The sequence below is a fragment of the Lissotriton vulgaris genome, chromosome 2_1, assembly GCF_964263255.1.
Source record: "Lissotriton vulgaris chromosome 2_1, aLisVul1.2, whole genome shotgun sequence".
NCBI lineage: Eukaryota > Metazoa > Chordata > Amphibia > Caudata > Salamandridae > Lissotriton > Lissotriton vulgaris.
This window is the reverse complement of record NC_141687.1, coordinates 1,833,428,631-1,833,446,402: the sequence shown is the minus strand read 5'-3', so window position 1 is coordinate 1,833,446,402 and position 17,772 is coordinate 1,833,428,631. Positions and strand designations below refer to the sequence as shown.

Sequence of the window (17,772 nt, the reverse complement as noted above, 5' to 3'; positions counted from 1 at the left end):
CCGGGAGGTCCTGTTAAAACTGAGCGTAGTATCAGGATACAAATATCCAGAGGATAACTTTTCTGCAACGCAGTGTCACAAATGCAAGCTGGCAAGCCACAATAGCACCACAGAAAAACATCTATTGGAAATTGTAAGTACCATTGTAAATGATAGATAGCTCATCGGCCAAAAATGAGACTTACAAAATTGAGCACTATACAAAAAATCTAAATCAATATTTGCAAAAATGTAAATGACAACTCGGGCAACACAACCTTTAATGCACGGATAACAGCACAGTGACAACAGCACAGCTGGTGTTTTAGTCATTCCAGTTCTGAAGTTTAACATAGAAATTTAGCAAGAATGTGTTTGTATAAGGAACCAAGCCCATAAAATAAACCACAAAGACGTGCTAGTCGTTTTAGAGAAAGTATCAGATATCTATGTGTTTACGGAAAGACTTGATTTCCTGTATATATATCCCCTTGCTCAATGTATACATGGCCACAGAAGGCACGTCTGCCCTAAGAAAGAGATACTGAGATGCAGTCAGATGCAATCAATCGACAAAGGAGTAGTCCTCGACCCCGGGTCATTGCGCCACTCTCCCGCTCCCCCGCTCATGCCTAGCTCCTGGCTGACTGGGACTACGCTCGAGTCACCACAGCTGCCAATTCGGTCCCGTTGCCTGGAGGACCGCCAGGTTGGGCTGCGGCTCCACCTCACTTGTGGGCATCCATTTCCATTTATTTCTATTATTATTTAATTTTCCCTGCTCAGCGGGTGCAATTTTTTTGGCTAACTGTAATTTGGTAAAGTGTTGTAATTTATGTGGTAATCTACCATTGCCTCCCTCTCCTGAGTTTTGGTTGTTTTGTCCTCGCTTGCTCTCATGCCCAGTCCCATCACTTTATCCCGCTCCAATTGCGGTTCCCGCTCCCCACCTTCCTGCTGCCCTAATAGTCCATCCCGCTTCCCTGACAGCCCCGCCCACAACCCAGGGTAACTTATGGAGGGTGTGCGCGGCTGCGCAGTGGGCATACCATAGACAAGCCTGTCTGTGGCCGTCTGCAACTGGACGGCGCCATGTGCCAGGACCCCTGGTCCTCCCACCATCTGCTGCTACACCACCAAGGAGGTCATGGCCTTAGAAACCGAGTGAAGCAACAGCAGCTGCTTCACGTCCTCTCCGCGTTCTACTAAATGACTCTTTACCTGCCACCACTACTGCTTCTCCTGCAACACAACACCACCTGCCCACACGGGACCCAGCACCACTTCTGCTCAGAAAAGCACTAACAACCTGGAACTGCTCAAATACATCTTGCTCAACGCCCGCTTCCTCTGCAAAGACACCACTGAAATCTGGGACACCATCATCACCCTCTCCCTTGACGTGACCTGCATCACGGAAATGTGGCTCAACCCCTCCTCAAAACCCAACATTGCTACCGCCACTCCTGTTGGCTACAAGATGATACATTGAAACCTCACCAACAAACATGGCGGGGCATCGCTTTCATCTTCAAGGAAAACCATTTGATGCACCGTCACCAGCGACGACCCAACTCCTCTCATGGAGCACGTTAGCTTCCGACTACAAACCAATGCTAAGACCACGATAAGAGACACCCTCAAGTGGATCACCTCTGTCCTTTCAAGATGCATACAGAGCATCCAACAGCCTACCTTCACCTCCACTCCTAAGGACATTATATGTGGGGTACCCAAAGGATCATCTCTCAGTCCCACCCTGTTCAACATCTACATGACAACCCCCCCCTCGCAGACGTCATCTGATCCCATGGACTCAACATAATCTCCTAAACTGAGAACACTCAACTAATCCTCTCACTCACCCAGGAACCCTCCAATGCCAAAACCAACTTCTACAACGCCATGACAAACATAGCCAAATGGATGAGAGACATTTGCCCCAAACTCAACTCCGACAAAACAGAAGTACTGATCTTCGGGGAGAACACTTCCGCATAGGACCGCAGGTGGTGGCCAGCAGAACTAAGACCAACACCGACAGACCATGCATGCAACCTCGACATCATCCTTTGCTGTGGTCTGGGTATTGAAGACGTTGAGACCATACCCGTTTGGTACTCTTTTCCTTGTTCAGACAGACCATAAGCCCCTCTTATGGCTTAAACAAATGAAGGGTGAAAATCCCAAACTTTTGAGGTGGTCCATTTCCTTCAGGGAATGGACTTTTCAGTGGAGCCTAGGGCTGGGAGTTACCATGCCAATTCAGATGGACTCTCCAGATATTTCCACTTAAAAAATGAAGATTAAACTAGGCAAGGTTAGTCTCATCTCCTTACGTTTGGGCGGGGGTTGTTTAGGAAAGTAGGATCTGCTTTCATTGTCACCCCCACTTTCTGCTGGTGTCATTATGTTTTACTGACTAGTCTGACTGAGATCCTGCTAATCAGGACCCCAGTCTCTGTGCTTCTTACCTAAATTGGACATGGTGAGTGGAGGCCCCAGCATGAGCAGGACACCCCTACAACCTTCGGAGGCCATTCTCCCTTGTTGTAAGTACATCAGCCATTAAGACAAATAGAGTAGTTATGCGTCATTACGTGATGGCTATTCTTCTGGAAGAACCTTTCCGCATGGGACCACTGCTGGTGGCCAGCAGAACTCAGACCAACACCAACACCAACAGACCATTCACGCAAACTCAGCATCATCCTTGAAAGCCAACTGACCATAAAATGACAAGTCAACACAGTCATCTCCTCCTGCTATCACACATTTCGCATGCTCAGCAGAATCTTTAGATGGATCCCAATCAACACTAGAAAGACTGTCATGCAGGCTCTCGTCTCCTACCGCCTCGACTATGGCTACGCTCTGTATGTCGGAATTTACATTGAGCTCCTCAAAAGACTCAAGACTAAGGGTGGACGGGCAGCTACGCTCCGTGCACGGAGTGTGCGTAGTGCCGGCTTCTACGCATTTTGCGTAGCAGGCGTAGAATTCGGCACTACGCACGCTCCGCAGACGGAGCGTAGCTGGCCGCCACCCGCCTCCCTCACGCCCTCCCTAAATACTTTAAATTAAATGTGTAAAAGAATTAAAAGGCACTTACCTTGCCCGCCGCTGCCCGCCGCGTCCCCGGGGCTCGCTCTCTTCATTGCTACCGTCTTGTGTACTAATGCGCATGCGCGGGCGGCCGCGCATGCACATTTCTCATGAGAAATGCGCATTTCTCATGAGAAATGCGCATGCGCGGCTGCCCGCGCATGCGCATTAGTACACAAGACGGCAGCAATGAAGAGAGCAAGTCCCGGGGACGCGGCGGGCAGCGGCGGGCAAGTTAAGTGCCTTTTAATTCTTTTACACGTTTAATTTAAAGTATTTAGGGAGGGCGGGAGGGAGGCCTGCGGTGCGTAGTGGGGCTACGCGGAGTGCGGAGGTGGGCGTAGTTTCTCGCCCACTTCACGTAGCTCCGCGAAGCCCCACTACGCCCACTACGCCCAGGGTTACTCAAGACCATACAGAACGCCGCAGCCAGAACCATCCTGGACCTCGCCAAACTGACCAGCATCACCCTTCACCCTAGAAACCTCCACTGGTTCCCCATCCAGAAGAGATGCCAGTTCAAGATCCCCACGCATGCATACAAAGCCCTACACGATCAAAGACCATCCTTAATCAACCATGGACTGAACTTCCACCTGCCCGCAAGACACCTACTCTCTGCCTCACTCACACTCATGCACATCCCCCACATCTATAACAGAAGCAAGCACTTGTCGAAGATCACAGTAAACAGGCTATGCTCCACTGGAGAGACAAAAACATACTAGACAGCCTAAAACATATAAAGCCAGCAAACATAAAGCAATACAATATGAGTTACAAAGCCAAGAGTAAGCAATGGGTGGAATGCATTCTTATGTCAGCTTTCAGAATGTCCTCAAGAAGTCTTTAGTAACCAGACAGCTGTGCTGAATGGTAGGCTTCAAACTATATAAGCTAAGCCAATGGTCTATGAAGTCAAGAAAATGTAGCTATTACTTAGTAATGGTATCATGGATGTAAGAGAACAGGACAGCTTGTCTGACATACTTCTACAGCAGCAACGTGGTCTATAAGGGACACAGAGTAAATAAATTGGGTGGCAGCTAATTTGTATAATAATGACTCTGTTTAAAACTCATAGAAGTGCAGTTTCTGGCTAAAACCATGTGCATGTTCTTAGGTCCTGAGAATAGGTGTACCAGAGGGGTTGTTAGATTATTGCATGTACATAGTAAAATCTGATGTGATAAATAATACGTATTTTGAGTTTTGCCCTGAAAAATGGGGCATCATTTTAGATTGGTGGTGCTTTTTAGCACCAAAATCTGCATGTCCTGCTATTTCACAGGCATTTTCCCCTGGTATGTTTCTTCAGATTTCAACTGATGAAATGCACCTTTAAAAAATTGCAGGGTGCTAGATGTATTGCACCAAGCAACTTCTAGGTATGATCAACTACGCATAATTAATAATAAATATTTCTTGTGCAGGAGTCATTCAAAATCAGTCCCATATTATCCTCAAGTGGTCAAGGTGTATCATGTGGAGTCTAGCAGAGTTCCAATAACTGAACAATAAAAATGTCATGATATCCTACTGTGTTAGAACTTAAACTGTGCATGAACAGCTAATCACACAGTTTCTGTACTATTCTCTGTTTGATAAAAGTTGGATATTCATTCGCTCCTCCTGGGTTTGCACACTGTCTGGCGGTCAGTACCAATACATTAAGAAGGATGGTGTCGGCGGTATGCAGAGAAAAGCAGGAAAAGGCAGAGAGGTATAGGAACTGATCTGACATCAGATTGTCCCTGGACCACATAGTCTAGAAAAACGTGATACAAGGGTATTTCACCTTTGGAGGAGATTTTAAAGAAATTGAGGGCTATCACTACAAGGAAGAGCAGGGAGGGATTAAAAAAACTCTACCTGGCGACTTGGTTCATCCTCTTGAAATATGAAGGGGCTGTGAAATTTTCGCTGTAGGGCAGCGTTTACGACCAGTTTCAATGATCTGAACTTCAGCTGCAAGGACAAGAAAACAGTTAAAGCCCAGAGAGCTGAGCAACAATGAGAAATACATAGAAAAGTTGCCGACCAGCAAAGTTCGAAATAATGACAAATTGTGCAATCTACAATGAAGTGGGGCTCTAATAAATGCAAACACAAGGAGACAATGGATGGAGTGCTGAAAATGTTCAGACACTCACACCCAGTTCGAGCTGTACTGTTCCCATGAGGCACAAGGTCAAGACTGATTTGCATATAGCAGGGTCTGAACTGGGGTGGCAGAGTGAGCTAAAGATCGATGATGGATTCAACCCAGATCTGTAACTAGAATTGAGTGTCTAAAACGTTTCAGTGCTCCATCCATCATCTTGTGTTTGCACTAATAAATGTTCATTAAACCATAATAATGCATAATGCTTCACTGCTTGCTGCACCACTTCCCACTTTAACCCCACAACTCACTCAAGGTCCTGTTGTTGAATCCCCTGGGTCTGACGCTGTTTAGCATCAAGCCTCATGAGTTATCTGCTGAGGTGTCTGTGTGTCTGGTCCCACTCTCTGACTTCATCAAAAGTAGGACATTCTATTGAATGACTTTCTTAACTTGATTGACCCGATCGAGTAAGAAAACATATAGGCTGAGAGTCTTGCCATTTCACTCCCCTCCTTCTGACCTAAGGTTGTCTTGTGCTCTCTGGCTACGACTTTTGGGTGTGACAAGTCTACTTACTGCCTTAAGCGACTTCAACCACAGTCTTCCATGAAGGAGGAACGTCACTTCTTCATTTGAGGCCAGATTCACATTGCAGTCGATGGAAACCACATCGGCATTGCTGTAATTCTGTAAAATAAAGCATAGGAGATGAATGTCAGAATACAAAGGTGCATGCTTTGGCTGGGTCTCGCATATCTGAGTGAAAGTGAAAAATATATTGGATAGCATGCACAGATGCAACTCAACTTGTACAAGGTGCAGAGGTGATCCGCTGAGCACGAGGAACAGAAAAGATGTCTTGACTTGTGGCTGGTGTAAGCCAGTTAGAGTGGGTAGAGGCTGATGTTGAACTGGGCCGAAACAGGTCTTGTGTTTCAGTTCAAACAGGACCTGGCTTGGTAGTTCGGGCTGGATGTGTTGTACTGGACCAATGATGGGTCTAATCTGGGGTGGCATGGTGAGCAAGACAGCAATGGTTTGGAATGTTACCCAGAGAGACTGTCAGTGGTTAGACTATTTGCAAGCAGTCCTCTCATCACCGTCTGTGTTTGATGTAACGCCGTAAGTGGCTAAGGGTCTGCTGAGACATGGGTACTGTGATCACTGTCATACTGGAATCAAGCTGACCTAGTCCGAAGAGTTCCAAATAGGCCCAAACCAGTCTTGGGTTGCTTGTGTTATTGTTCAGAGAGGACCTGGCATGGCAGTTTGATCTGCTTTGTTACCACTGAAGCAGGACCAAGGCTGATTTGCATATGGCCGGGTCTAATCTAAGGTGCTGGTACGGTGGGCACGAAAGGCTGGGCTGGAACGCTGCCCAGAGCAATTGCCACTGGTTAGACTATTTCAAGCTTTCCTCCCATCACCTTTAGTGTGTTTGATGTTGAACTCGGCTACCCATAAAGAACACACTGATTCTTCTTTGTCTACAAGCTCTTTCAAAGGAACTACAGGTCTGCAAATTGGCCCATTTGGCGGCAATCCAGGACGCCTCTCATACATTATAGGCCAACAGCCAATGTGTGCACCACCCTATAATCACAGGCACACTGGAAAAAAACGTACAGGAGCACAAAAGTGAAACATGACAAGATGAAGTGTGCAGTTCACTAAGGGTGGTCAACTGCTGTGCAAGGACACAGAACACATATTTAGTGTATCACACCATGGAATGAGGAGATTTCAAAGCCGGAAGTAAACAATCAGGGGCGGAGCTTGGTCTGTAAGATTGAAGGGGCGTGAGCCTCAGATTTCCCAACAATCCTACTGGTTAAAATCCATTACACAAGAAGCAGGGCTGAAGGGGGCCTTAAGGAGCAGTAGGAAGAGAGAGTAGTGCAGACTGTGAAGGGTAATTATAACTCAATATTTTGTAAAATAACAATTTTTTAAGACCCTTAAACAAAGAGATAGAGAGTGTGTGTGTGGGTGTGTGTGTGTGTCAGTATGTGTGTGTTTCTGTCTGCATCTATATGTAAAAATCCCAAGTAAAATCCGACAAACCTCACCATACCTGATTTAAAGCACCTGTACTACAGAATACATTTACTAGGGGTATGTGACACCCCAAGCTCCCCCCCCTGAAGCTTTACCTCTGAAAGCAATCACAAGGCATAAACTGAACCACATGTATAATGAGGAGACAGTAACTAGAAGACCAGCTCATTGCACTAGAGACACGCTCAGTTACAGAGAAGCGGTTAAGCATGCACACCCTCTGCGATGAAAAAAACAGATTGTCGACTGTCGAGCCAGGAGCCCTTTGCTCACATCATTGCTTCTGGCAGACCTCAGCCTTTGCTCAGAAAGCGCCCTGGGCGAAAGCAAATTTAGCCCCCTCTCCCTCCCATTTGTTCTATTTAACTGTCTCTGTGTTGAAAAAAAGAGGAAAGCCACGAGAAGAAAGGCAGTCAAAATGCAGACAATGGCACACCAGCCTCCAGAGACAGTGTTTAAATGCACTTTTCTTTGCAGCCACGTCAGAAGAAGGCTGCAGCAAGCAGCTCCTGCTCCTGGGCGTGGGACCAGCTGACACATGCTAAAGTCCGGCTCTGACTTCTGGCAAATCTTTTTGTCTGTGTGGGACTCGTTCCCTGTCTGCCAACACTGACAGAACTGAGAATAGTGGCGGCCAGTAATTTTAGCAGGGAGAGGGGTGGGAGGCCAGCCACTTAAAGCACACATAGACACTCACTGACACCTATGCATTCACACACACCCATTCACAACACTCATGCAGTCGCGGCTGGTCCTGCGAATCAGTAGTGGGGCTGGGGGGCAGTGGAGGAGGGGGGAGAGAGGGTGGCTAGGGGTGGAGTAAAAAATAAAAATCACTTACATGTCGGCCGGCCAGCTGGCCGGGTGCCGCCTCCTTTTTATTCTCCTCCTTGCTTCTGCTGGAACAGAAAGCAGGATGGGCTACCCTGAGTCAATCACAATGATGTAATGCTGCGTTGTGATTGGTAAGCACCCAGGCTCCCCTGAGCCAATCACATTGGTCTAAGAGCCATGGTTAGGCGCTCAGATCGGGAATGGAAGCCTGGGCATGTTCTCCACCCAGGCTGTAATGTAGCCTGGGTGGAGAACACGTTTAGTGTGCATGAATGTTTGCCCAGCCCCGGAGTGCCATCCAAACATTCATGCGCACTTAGGAGGGTATCACCACTCCTCCCCCTTGCGCAGCACAGGCCCATCCCACAAAACATCCCCAACACAGTAAAATACAATGATAATAACATTGCGTTTTTATCATTTTATTTTCCTTTTTTTGCTGTGCTGAAAGGCAGTGGGGCGACCTTAGCGGAGGAGCCGCCCCTGCACTCACACACAAATACACATACATACATACACTCATACATACACACACGCACTAAATATCAAAAACATAAAAACTTACCTTCACTGTAGCTCTCTGGGAAAGAAGCATCGGAGGTCCCAGGAGGGTTGGGACTACTGCTTTCCGTCATTGGCTAGCCTCAGGTCAGACAATGAGCTAAGGAAACAGTCTCTCACTCGTCACAGAGTGGGATGGGGTCAGTAAGACTACTGACACCACCCCCCTCTGTGATGAGGTGTCACTGATTAACACTCGGTCCTGGGCACTTCGGGCCTAAAACTGAAACCCCGAGTCTGAAGCAATCAGTGACGGTCCCCCTCGTCACGCGGTGGAGGCCTCAAGGCACGTTTGTCAGGCTGAGTAGGTCAGACCCCCAAGGCTGTTAAAACCCTCAGCTGGCAAAGTTCCACTCAGGCTGTGATACAACCTCAACTGTGACAAAGAGTCACACATCAATAAGACAACCTAAACAGCGACTAAAAAAATTCGAAATGAATGCGGAGTAATGAGGCTACTGCCTCAGTATCCAAAAACTCACCACTGTCAGAAGGAATCTGACAGACGAAAACAAGGACCATGTGAGTTCCGCTCAAGCAGCCAGGAGCCTGTGCATTTAGCGCATGCACAGCTCCTGGCTGCCTGGCCTGAACAGGAAGAATGTGTGTCAGGCTGACCTAAACTGTGTAGAAGCATGGAGAATGGGCCGCACTAACTGAAAACACATCGGTGCTCAGTGCGTACATGCTATCAGACCCAATTCGGGCAGTAGACTCCCAGCCAAAAATTGCTTTATTTTAGCCCTATCCTGCCTGAAATTGCCTTTGCTTCAACAGAAGTTAATGGGGAAAATGCATTCCCCAGATGTTTTTTTCTCCAAAATCTCCATCGTTCCTGTTTTGAAATGTTGGCAGGTATGTGGACAGAGACTGATGTACGTTTGCTCGAAAAACGTACAAGACAAAAAACTCCCCAATACCAGGAAGTCTGGACCCACGGGCATGGCTCTATTTTATCTTGACTCAAATTCGACAGACTTGAGACCTTGCTACCTACATATCGAATATTACAAATTGACAAATCGAACCTCAGCCAGTGAACCACAGCATTCTGCTGACCCTTGCCTAGACAAGTCTTCAAGGTTTTACAAACTCTGCTTTAAGGAACCATCAAATTCGTATTTCAGCTTGAATAGTTATCTGTTTCCATTCTGTCACCTCATTCTAAACAGTCCTTGATAAGAGAGACCGAAGCTGATGAGGGGTTGGAGAATCTGTAGGTCCACTCTTACGGGAGACTATGAGCTCAGGAGCTCCTGATAGCCCGCCATCCGCCATATGTCAATGGTCCATAATGTCTCCATAAACCCTATGTGATTTCCCTTAAAGTGCCTGTGAATTCTTTCACACTATCTTCAAATGTACGCTGTGGCACCACATAAGTTGTACTGGCACCTGGAGTAGTTAACTGTACAATAAGTTGCCAACTGGAGATACTCGAAATTGCTGTTGGCATCAATGTTTCTCGTCTCTCTCTCTCTCTCTGTACTGAAACCAAGATTTCAGTGTGATGTTACACTTTGAGAATGACATCATGAGCACATGGTCAAGGGCCCTTTGTGTAACATCAATGTAAAAAATGGATGTTGCAAACAGAATTCTAGAGGGGTAGTTATCAATAGTGATTGCTTTCCACCGAGGAATTCCTCTTGATGTCACAGACAATGAGAACAAAGCTGGAGTTCTCGAAAATGTAACTTGCAATAATACAATCAGAAAACCAGTCCCACCGATGGGATGGGCCCAGACAGGAGACTAATATTCAAAGGGCCAAGGCTCAGCGACACAGATGTGAAGTGGTCTGGCACGCCGAGAATGAGATGGGCCAAACTCCACCCAAAGGTCAACGAACAGCTGGAGGAACACTGGTGACCAGATATGCTGCTGGGTGTGACAACAAATATATGGTCTGAACGGAACTTGGGGCTAGATGTAGGTAATTGACATTTACCGTTTCGAAAATACCAAATTTTACCGATTCAGTATTTTCGAATCGGTAAATGCTATGTAGATAAGTTTTCGGTAAAAAATACAGAATCGTTAAGATTCGGCATTTACTGAATCGGTAATTACCGATTCGGTATTTGCCATTCATTCCTATGGGCCTCAAGGCCCACAGGAATGAATAGCAAATACCGAATCGGTAATTACCGATTCAGTAAATTTGGGAAAAAGTCAAGGGTGGCAGGGTGTCCCTTTGACACCCTGTTGCACTCCTGATTAGAGCTTGTGTGCACATGTGGCACACCTACATGCCCTTAGGGCATGTATGTCCGTCACATGGCACTGGTGTAAATGCACAGATTTGCATTTACATAGGAATTCGTTATTTACCACCAACTAATGGTTGGTGGTAAATAACGAATCCTTAAAGCCCAGAAGCACTCTTTGAACTGCTTCCTACATTTCATTTACCGATTCGGTGAATACCGAATCGGTAAATGATCATTCGGTAAATACCGAATCGGGAAATACCGATTCGTTATTTACCGAATCGGTAAATGTGCCTCCTACATAGGAAAAGTCTATTACCGGTCGGTAACAGCCGATTTCGGCCGTTACCGAACGTTAATAGCCTTCGTACATCTGGCCCTTGATTTTGAATGGAGAGAAGCAACATACCACAGTGCAGTGAAAAAATTGCAGAGGAAGCTGAACGTAGCCATGATCAAATGCTGCATGATCATGGGATGACACAACATCAAACATGGGTTAATCCACCTGAGGATGCTGAAATACTGTGCCAAGGGATCACAGTCTTTAGACAATTGCCTTTTGCCAAAGAATACAGGGCGAATGGGACACCTCTAATTCCTACTTATAATGGGGCCACTAATGGAAGTGAGATTGACTTTTTGTATTCCATCCATCGATTTAATGGAAATTATATTGTAGCATGATGTAATTCAATTGCTTCCTGTAAAAGCAATCACAATCTCCTTGCATTGGTCCTTGACTTAAATCTGTTGGGTAGTGCATGGAGATTAAAGAATGTACCATGACTGATTTGCTCAATAAAGGCATCAGGAAAAAAACTGGAGAAATTAAATAAAGGGACCTTCGTGCATAACCTTGTGAAGGAGAACTTTCTAGCCATTTTAACAGTGACATTGGTGGAGGGACCTCCCAGGTTTATTATAGATACTTTTAGTGTCTTGCGTGCCTCCTTTGATAAAGGTTTGAGGCTAAATAGAACATCGAAATCAATCGCTCTCGTAGACTGTGTTCAGTCATGCGTGCACTTTAGCCCACAAGAGTCTGAAATTGGCACTGTCTAATAACCCGCACTCCAGAGAAGAAATCTAGACTGCAAGCTACCCTTGAGGCTAGGAGATGTGAGTTAAGCAAGGAGGGCTGCGAGGAGTTGGCAAAGGCTGCTAGATTGAGGGACAGTGCAGCCTTTTGGAGAGGTTGTAAATCAGCTGTTCTTCACTGGGTATGAAATCCGACATTGGACACAGTTATACCTTTCGAAGTTTGGATAGACCATTTTATTAGTATTTTTAATCCCGGAAACAACGATGTTGATACTTATTACAGATAAGCAGAGGGGCATATTAACAAGGCCAGGCGATAATTATCCCTAAGCGCACTTAGCGCTAGGATAATTATCGCCGGCCAACTCTGAATTTTAGCGCGAAGATAGCGTGCTATCAGAAACACTTATCTCCAAAGCAATAAAATTCAGAGCACAAACTGCCAATTGTGAGATTATCGCTGGAAATATAGCAATAATCCCACAAGTTTTGGCGATAGCTTGCTGATAGAGATAGACATACTTAGCCATGATACCCACCTTACATAGGGTATCATGGCTAAGTCAGAAAAATACCAGACGTTAAAAAGAAGCGTTAACCGCGGTTAGCGCTGCTTTTTTAATTGCTAACAGGGTTAGAGATATCCTTGATAATAGGAGAAATGTTGCTTAGCAACATTTCTTCTATTATTTTACTCTGGAACGTCCCCTTTGCATCTCATTAGAGATGCAAAGGGAAGCGTAGAGTAAAAGGGTGCTAAAATGCAAATTTGCTTGTTAGCACCCTGTTGCTGATAGGGCGCTAGTTTTATCTCTGCTTTTTTGGCTTTTAAAGCCTAAAAAGCAGAGATAACGCCTTCTTGATATGCCCCATAATCCTTTAATTCGGTGCTATATGATGCCCTTAGTGAAACCATTGACATAAAGGACGCCATTGCTGCAAAATCAGAACCCTGCTGGAAAGGCACCCAGCCTTGGACGGAGTTTCTTTGGATTTAAACATAAGATTCCACTCTGGGCTCCAGTTTTAACAAATGTTTTTAAGGCGTTTATAAAGGGGAACATATTTCAATATGGAGCGAAGCCATAGTTGCTTCCATCTTTAAAAAACAGGAGCAGAAACTCCCCGACTGTTATCCTCATGTTTCTCTTCTGAACAGCTCCCTTAAGATATTGGGAAGGCGAGGATGCAGGAAAATCATGCCCTTGTCAAGATTCAAGTACGGGTTCTGACCAGGGGTTGGCACAGTAGAACAATGCCCGAACCTTCAGTTGATCATTGGTAAACATGTAAAGACCAAGAGAGGTTCAATTCATCTCACATTTATGGACCACTTCAGTGACTTTGATTTGGTCAACAGAGTGGAGCTTTGTGATAGCTCGGTGTAGTATTGAAGAAAGGAAGCTCCAAGCCAGGTAGTTTACCACGTAGATTTATTTAAGTGGTAAATTAGATACTTTGACAGGTAAAGTAAGAGTCTTAGTAGGAGCCCCACCAGGAGCTGCTTCCCTGCTGCTCAGCCCTTCATCCAACTAATTCACGCACTCACACATTCCAAACACTAACATTCCATCAGGCAGTCATTCTAGCTGAGCAGCAGGATATCACATATCTCCCCCCTTTACAACGCAAAGGAAGGAAATTTTAAAAGGCATCAAAAAGAGGCATCACAATCAAAGAATTAAATGTAGTGAATGGTACAGTGAAACAAAGCGTAAAATGAAATATAGAAATAGCAAGCAGAGGAAGTAAAGTGGATAGGAAGTGAGAGAAAAGTACAAACAACTATTGCACCACCTTCCCTTTCCACAGAAACACAAAAATAAATAAATACAAAACTGTACAACAGACTCAAGAGAAAACCAAGTACTAACATCATGTATGCTGGCCAGGCAAACAAGGAAGTAAATACAGGGTTTGAAGAGAAATTGGAAAAGTGAAATGACTAAATAAGTACAGATAACAGTGAAAGAGTGGAAGTCAGCCGAAGACAGAAAAAGAAATGAAGGCTGTCCTTCACACAAGCAGTATACAGTAGAATAAATAAATAAACGTGTGTTAAGCTCACAAAGAAGGAAAGGTGAAATGGAAAGGTGAGCTACACTGCAAAACTTCCCAAAGCAGGTTGGGTGAAAAGTGCGAGAAAGACCACACAGCAGAATGCATTTGCATTTTTTTAAGGGACCACACGTAATAAAATAGGATACATTTAAAGCTAAAAGCTTGGTGTGGCTGAAAGTGCACAGTAAAATGCATTTGCATTTTTTCCTTTTTAACCTTAGAATGCATTACCCCACTTCATAATATAAATAACATTGAAGAACTAAATATGACACAATAAAATGCAATTACAGCAACAGTAGGGGTTTGGTGAGGCATGAAAGGATCCTTTCTGAACGATCCCAAGTAAAATATAAATTTAAAAAAATGTAAGGGTGTCAACATCATTTTAAATATAACTGTAAAGACACCAAGGAGTACTTAATTTTAAATATAATTGTAAGTACTTGTTTTAAATATGACTAATAAAACATCAGCTCTATTGAGGTGACATAAAGTAAATTGCAGAAAGGAATAAAGTGATGTGACCCCCATGTACAAATAGGCTTGTCTCATAATAAAATGACGCAAAATACAATGGAAAACAAAAAGTTAAAACAAGTAAAGTAGTCACCGTGGTCAAGCTTGAGGTCTTCAACAATCAGATGCTATCTTCCGGAAGAATAAGGAAATCGAATCGTGAAGGACAGTACAGCAGTGAAATTGACGACCTGTTAATGTGCTCGTGTGCTAAAAGTATATTAAATGTTCATATGCGGTGGTGTTGAACAGCCACTAAATGGCACTGTTGTTTTGAAATTCTGAACAGCGTGATGAAAATCCAATCTTTGTGAATTTTTCCGATCGCAAATTGGAGGCAAGCTTTTTACGTTGTGCGTGGTGGCTTTCGGCACGAAGATGCACCCAAGCGTTGCTGAGTAGCTATTCTGACGCGAATCAAGCGTCACAGAACAACAAGAGGCATCAAGGTACGGCCAGGCTGTGCGCGCTCAGGGGATCTGCCTGCTGTGAAGTTCGTGCGATGTTCAAAAGTAAGCAATCTAACTGCCATGGGTAAGCAATCTAACTGCCATGGTGCAACGGCAAGCAGCTGAGGTTTTACAACAATAATTAAATTGTCTCTGCTGACTCGATAATGCACAAATTCAGATTCTAGCGCTCCAACATGTACCTCGGCTCACAAAAGGTGCTGCACCACACAAGAAGGCACTCTGTCAGTCGCTCTTGGAAGGAGGGCAGGCTCACCTGTGGAGTGACTCCTCGTGAAACTGATTGCTACGTTAAAGTCCAATGGGTTAGACAGGTCCACAGTTAGGATGTCACATGTTGAAAATGTAGCTTAATATTTCTTTAAATTGAGCGAACAGCAGGGCAAGTAGGATAGCAGGCAGTTCTTCAAAGGATCCCAGGCAGCAAGGCAGGTGAAAACTGGGAAACACGGCAAAGCAGACACAACTGGAGATTTACGGTGCTCCTCCCTAAAATGCTTTCAAAATGCAGCGCCCCTTGAAATAAATAAAATCATTTGATGATGGTCCCCCTTGCCAGATGATTAAACTGCACACAGCTCAGACCTGATAACCACGAAAGGTATATCCTTGGAACAGGACATTTTCATATAAAAATATGGCAGAGCTTAAACGTGGCAGACTTTACAGGAAGAGGACATCCATTCATGACAGCAGGGGAGGCAGGCAGATAGTAGAATTCAGGAGGCAACAGCAGGAAACAGTAGGGAGAAACAAGCAGGGGCTGGCACTGGGGAAGTGAAGTGGGCGACCGGTGAAATGGTCACTGGTGGGGCTCACGTGCCAGTAAACTTTCAAATGCGTAGCTTTTTAAATTTGGAGAAAGTGCTTTACCTTGAGCGTGGGATGATGGCTTCTTCAGGCTGAAGAAATTCAGCACTCCTAGTACCAAAATGTAGTATTGAAGAAAGGAAGCTCCAAGCCAGGTAGTTTACCACGTAGATTTATTTAAGTGGTAAATTAGATACTTTGACAGGTAAAGTAAGAGTCTTAGTAGGAGCCCCACCAGGAGCAGCTTCCCTGCTGCTCAGCCCTTCATCCAACTAATTCACGCACTCGCACATTCCAAACACTAACATTCCATCAGGCAGTCATTCTAGCTGAGCAGCAGGATATCACACTCGGCAAGGATGGGAATAGATCAGAAATTAGGATGTACCACCTGTGGTTGGGAATATGAAAGCATGTAATAACTGCAGCCTTACAACTCCAAATAATGTATGCGAGAAATGATTTATCTCCATCGTGGTAATGCAGATAAGGTAGAAGTGGCCCGAAGGCTTGGGCTATGATCAATGAGCACCTCCACCCCATCCCTGTCCTCTCATGCAGCTCTGTTCCTTGTTTTTCTTCTCCTCTAGAGAAGAAGCCATTGAGTCTTTCCTGGGCTGTCTCTGGGCTTATTGATTAACCCTGTTGATGCTAGTGACGGAACGGTTCCGTCATGAGCATCAGTCAAACTGTGCTTATGACGGAACCGTTCCGTCATGACCACACCCGTTTTCATAAGGGTTCAGCACCGGAGGGGAATCTAGGCCGCATGGATGTGGTTAAGAACAGGATTTCAGGAGACAGTGCTGGGCTGGAAGCCTTGGAAATATTTAAGACAGATGAAATGGATTACATTGAATGCATGGCGCTGAGGACCAGGAATCCCGAAATGTTAATGGAATGTTTTAGGAGCCAGCACCTGAGGAATGTAATTTAAAGAAAGAAGGAGAAAGAATTACTGCCGTCCAGAGATATGGAAATCGTGCCATAACCGCTAAGTCAACGAATATAGTCCTAGTAGCTTGTGTCCATCTGAGTGCCAGGTTCCTGGGTGTGCGCCCAAATGAGCGTGAAGTACTAGCAGCCTGTGCACATCTGGGTTTAAATTACAGCAGGTCTGTTAATCTGAGCCATAGGTGCTGCAGGCCTGTGCACATCAGGACATAATGTACTAAAGTCTGCTGTGTGGAGCCCTACAAAGTGAGAACCTAGGTTCTGCCATATTGGAATTATTGTTTATTTATTGAGTGGTGAGAGATATGCATTAGGGAAGAGTATGAGCCTACTGCTCCACAGTCACACTAGCTTAAGGAGGTATTCTACTCCCCAACCCACAATCTTTTCTTTCAAACCTGGAAGCGCACCAGAAGAAGTGATACACATGTTGGCTGCCCAGTCTCTAAATCAGTGAGTATTTAATAAATCAGTGATCTTTTGGAAAGCACGAATGATGTATTGTATTGAATATAAGATTGTTTGTTTAAAAAAAAAAAAGAAATCTTGTGAAATGTACTGAAGCGTGTTTAGCATTAAATCAACAAAGTACTAGAAGTCTGTGCCTAGCAGAGTGTGAAGTACTGCTGGGCTGTTCACATCTCGAAATAAAGTATTGCATTAACCCGTTGAGTGTTTCGAACGTCCAACGGTCGTCGCGTGCACTACCTCGCTAGTGCTGCGCACGACCGTTAGACGTCCGAATCCCGTTAGCGCAATCGAACGTCCGCACTGGGGCGGAATGTTTGCGCGCGCTTAACGGGTTAAGAGCTCATCTGAGTGTGATGTACCACACCTGTCTGAGGTACTGCAAGTCTGTGCCCCTTGACCTTGCCAGGTAGGTCGCTCCCCACCCTGCTGTAGCTCCACCAGCGCCTGTGCCCTGCATCCTGGTTTAGCTGCCCATTCATGGGCGTTGTTTTCCTCGTCCCCCCCGTGCCCACTGCTCTCTTTCCTGCCGCTGCTGCCCCTGCGGCCCCCCTGCGCCCATTCGATCACCTGCCTCCCGCCTCCCAGC

General features: G+C 45.3%; 1 protein-coding gene across 4 annotated transcripts in view; it reads right to left on the bottom strand.

Moving 5' to 3' along the window:
* Positions 1-17,772, bottom strand: part of ITGA11 (integrin subunit alpha 11) — a 592,938-nt gene that overhangs the window by 54,462 nt on the left and 520,704 nt on the right. For all 4 annotated transcript variants that reach the window (XM_086957973.1, XM_086957974.1, XM_086957976.1 and 1 more), the window contains 2 exons: positions 5,768-5,878; positions 4,957-5,052 (listed from right to left, as the gene is read on the bottom strand). In XM_086957973.1, the coding sequence (XP_086814099.1) occupies positions 4,957-5,052; positions 5,768-5,878 (207 nt within the window). The remainder of the gene's footprint in view (positions 1-4,956; positions 5,053-5,767; positions 5,879-17,772) is intronic.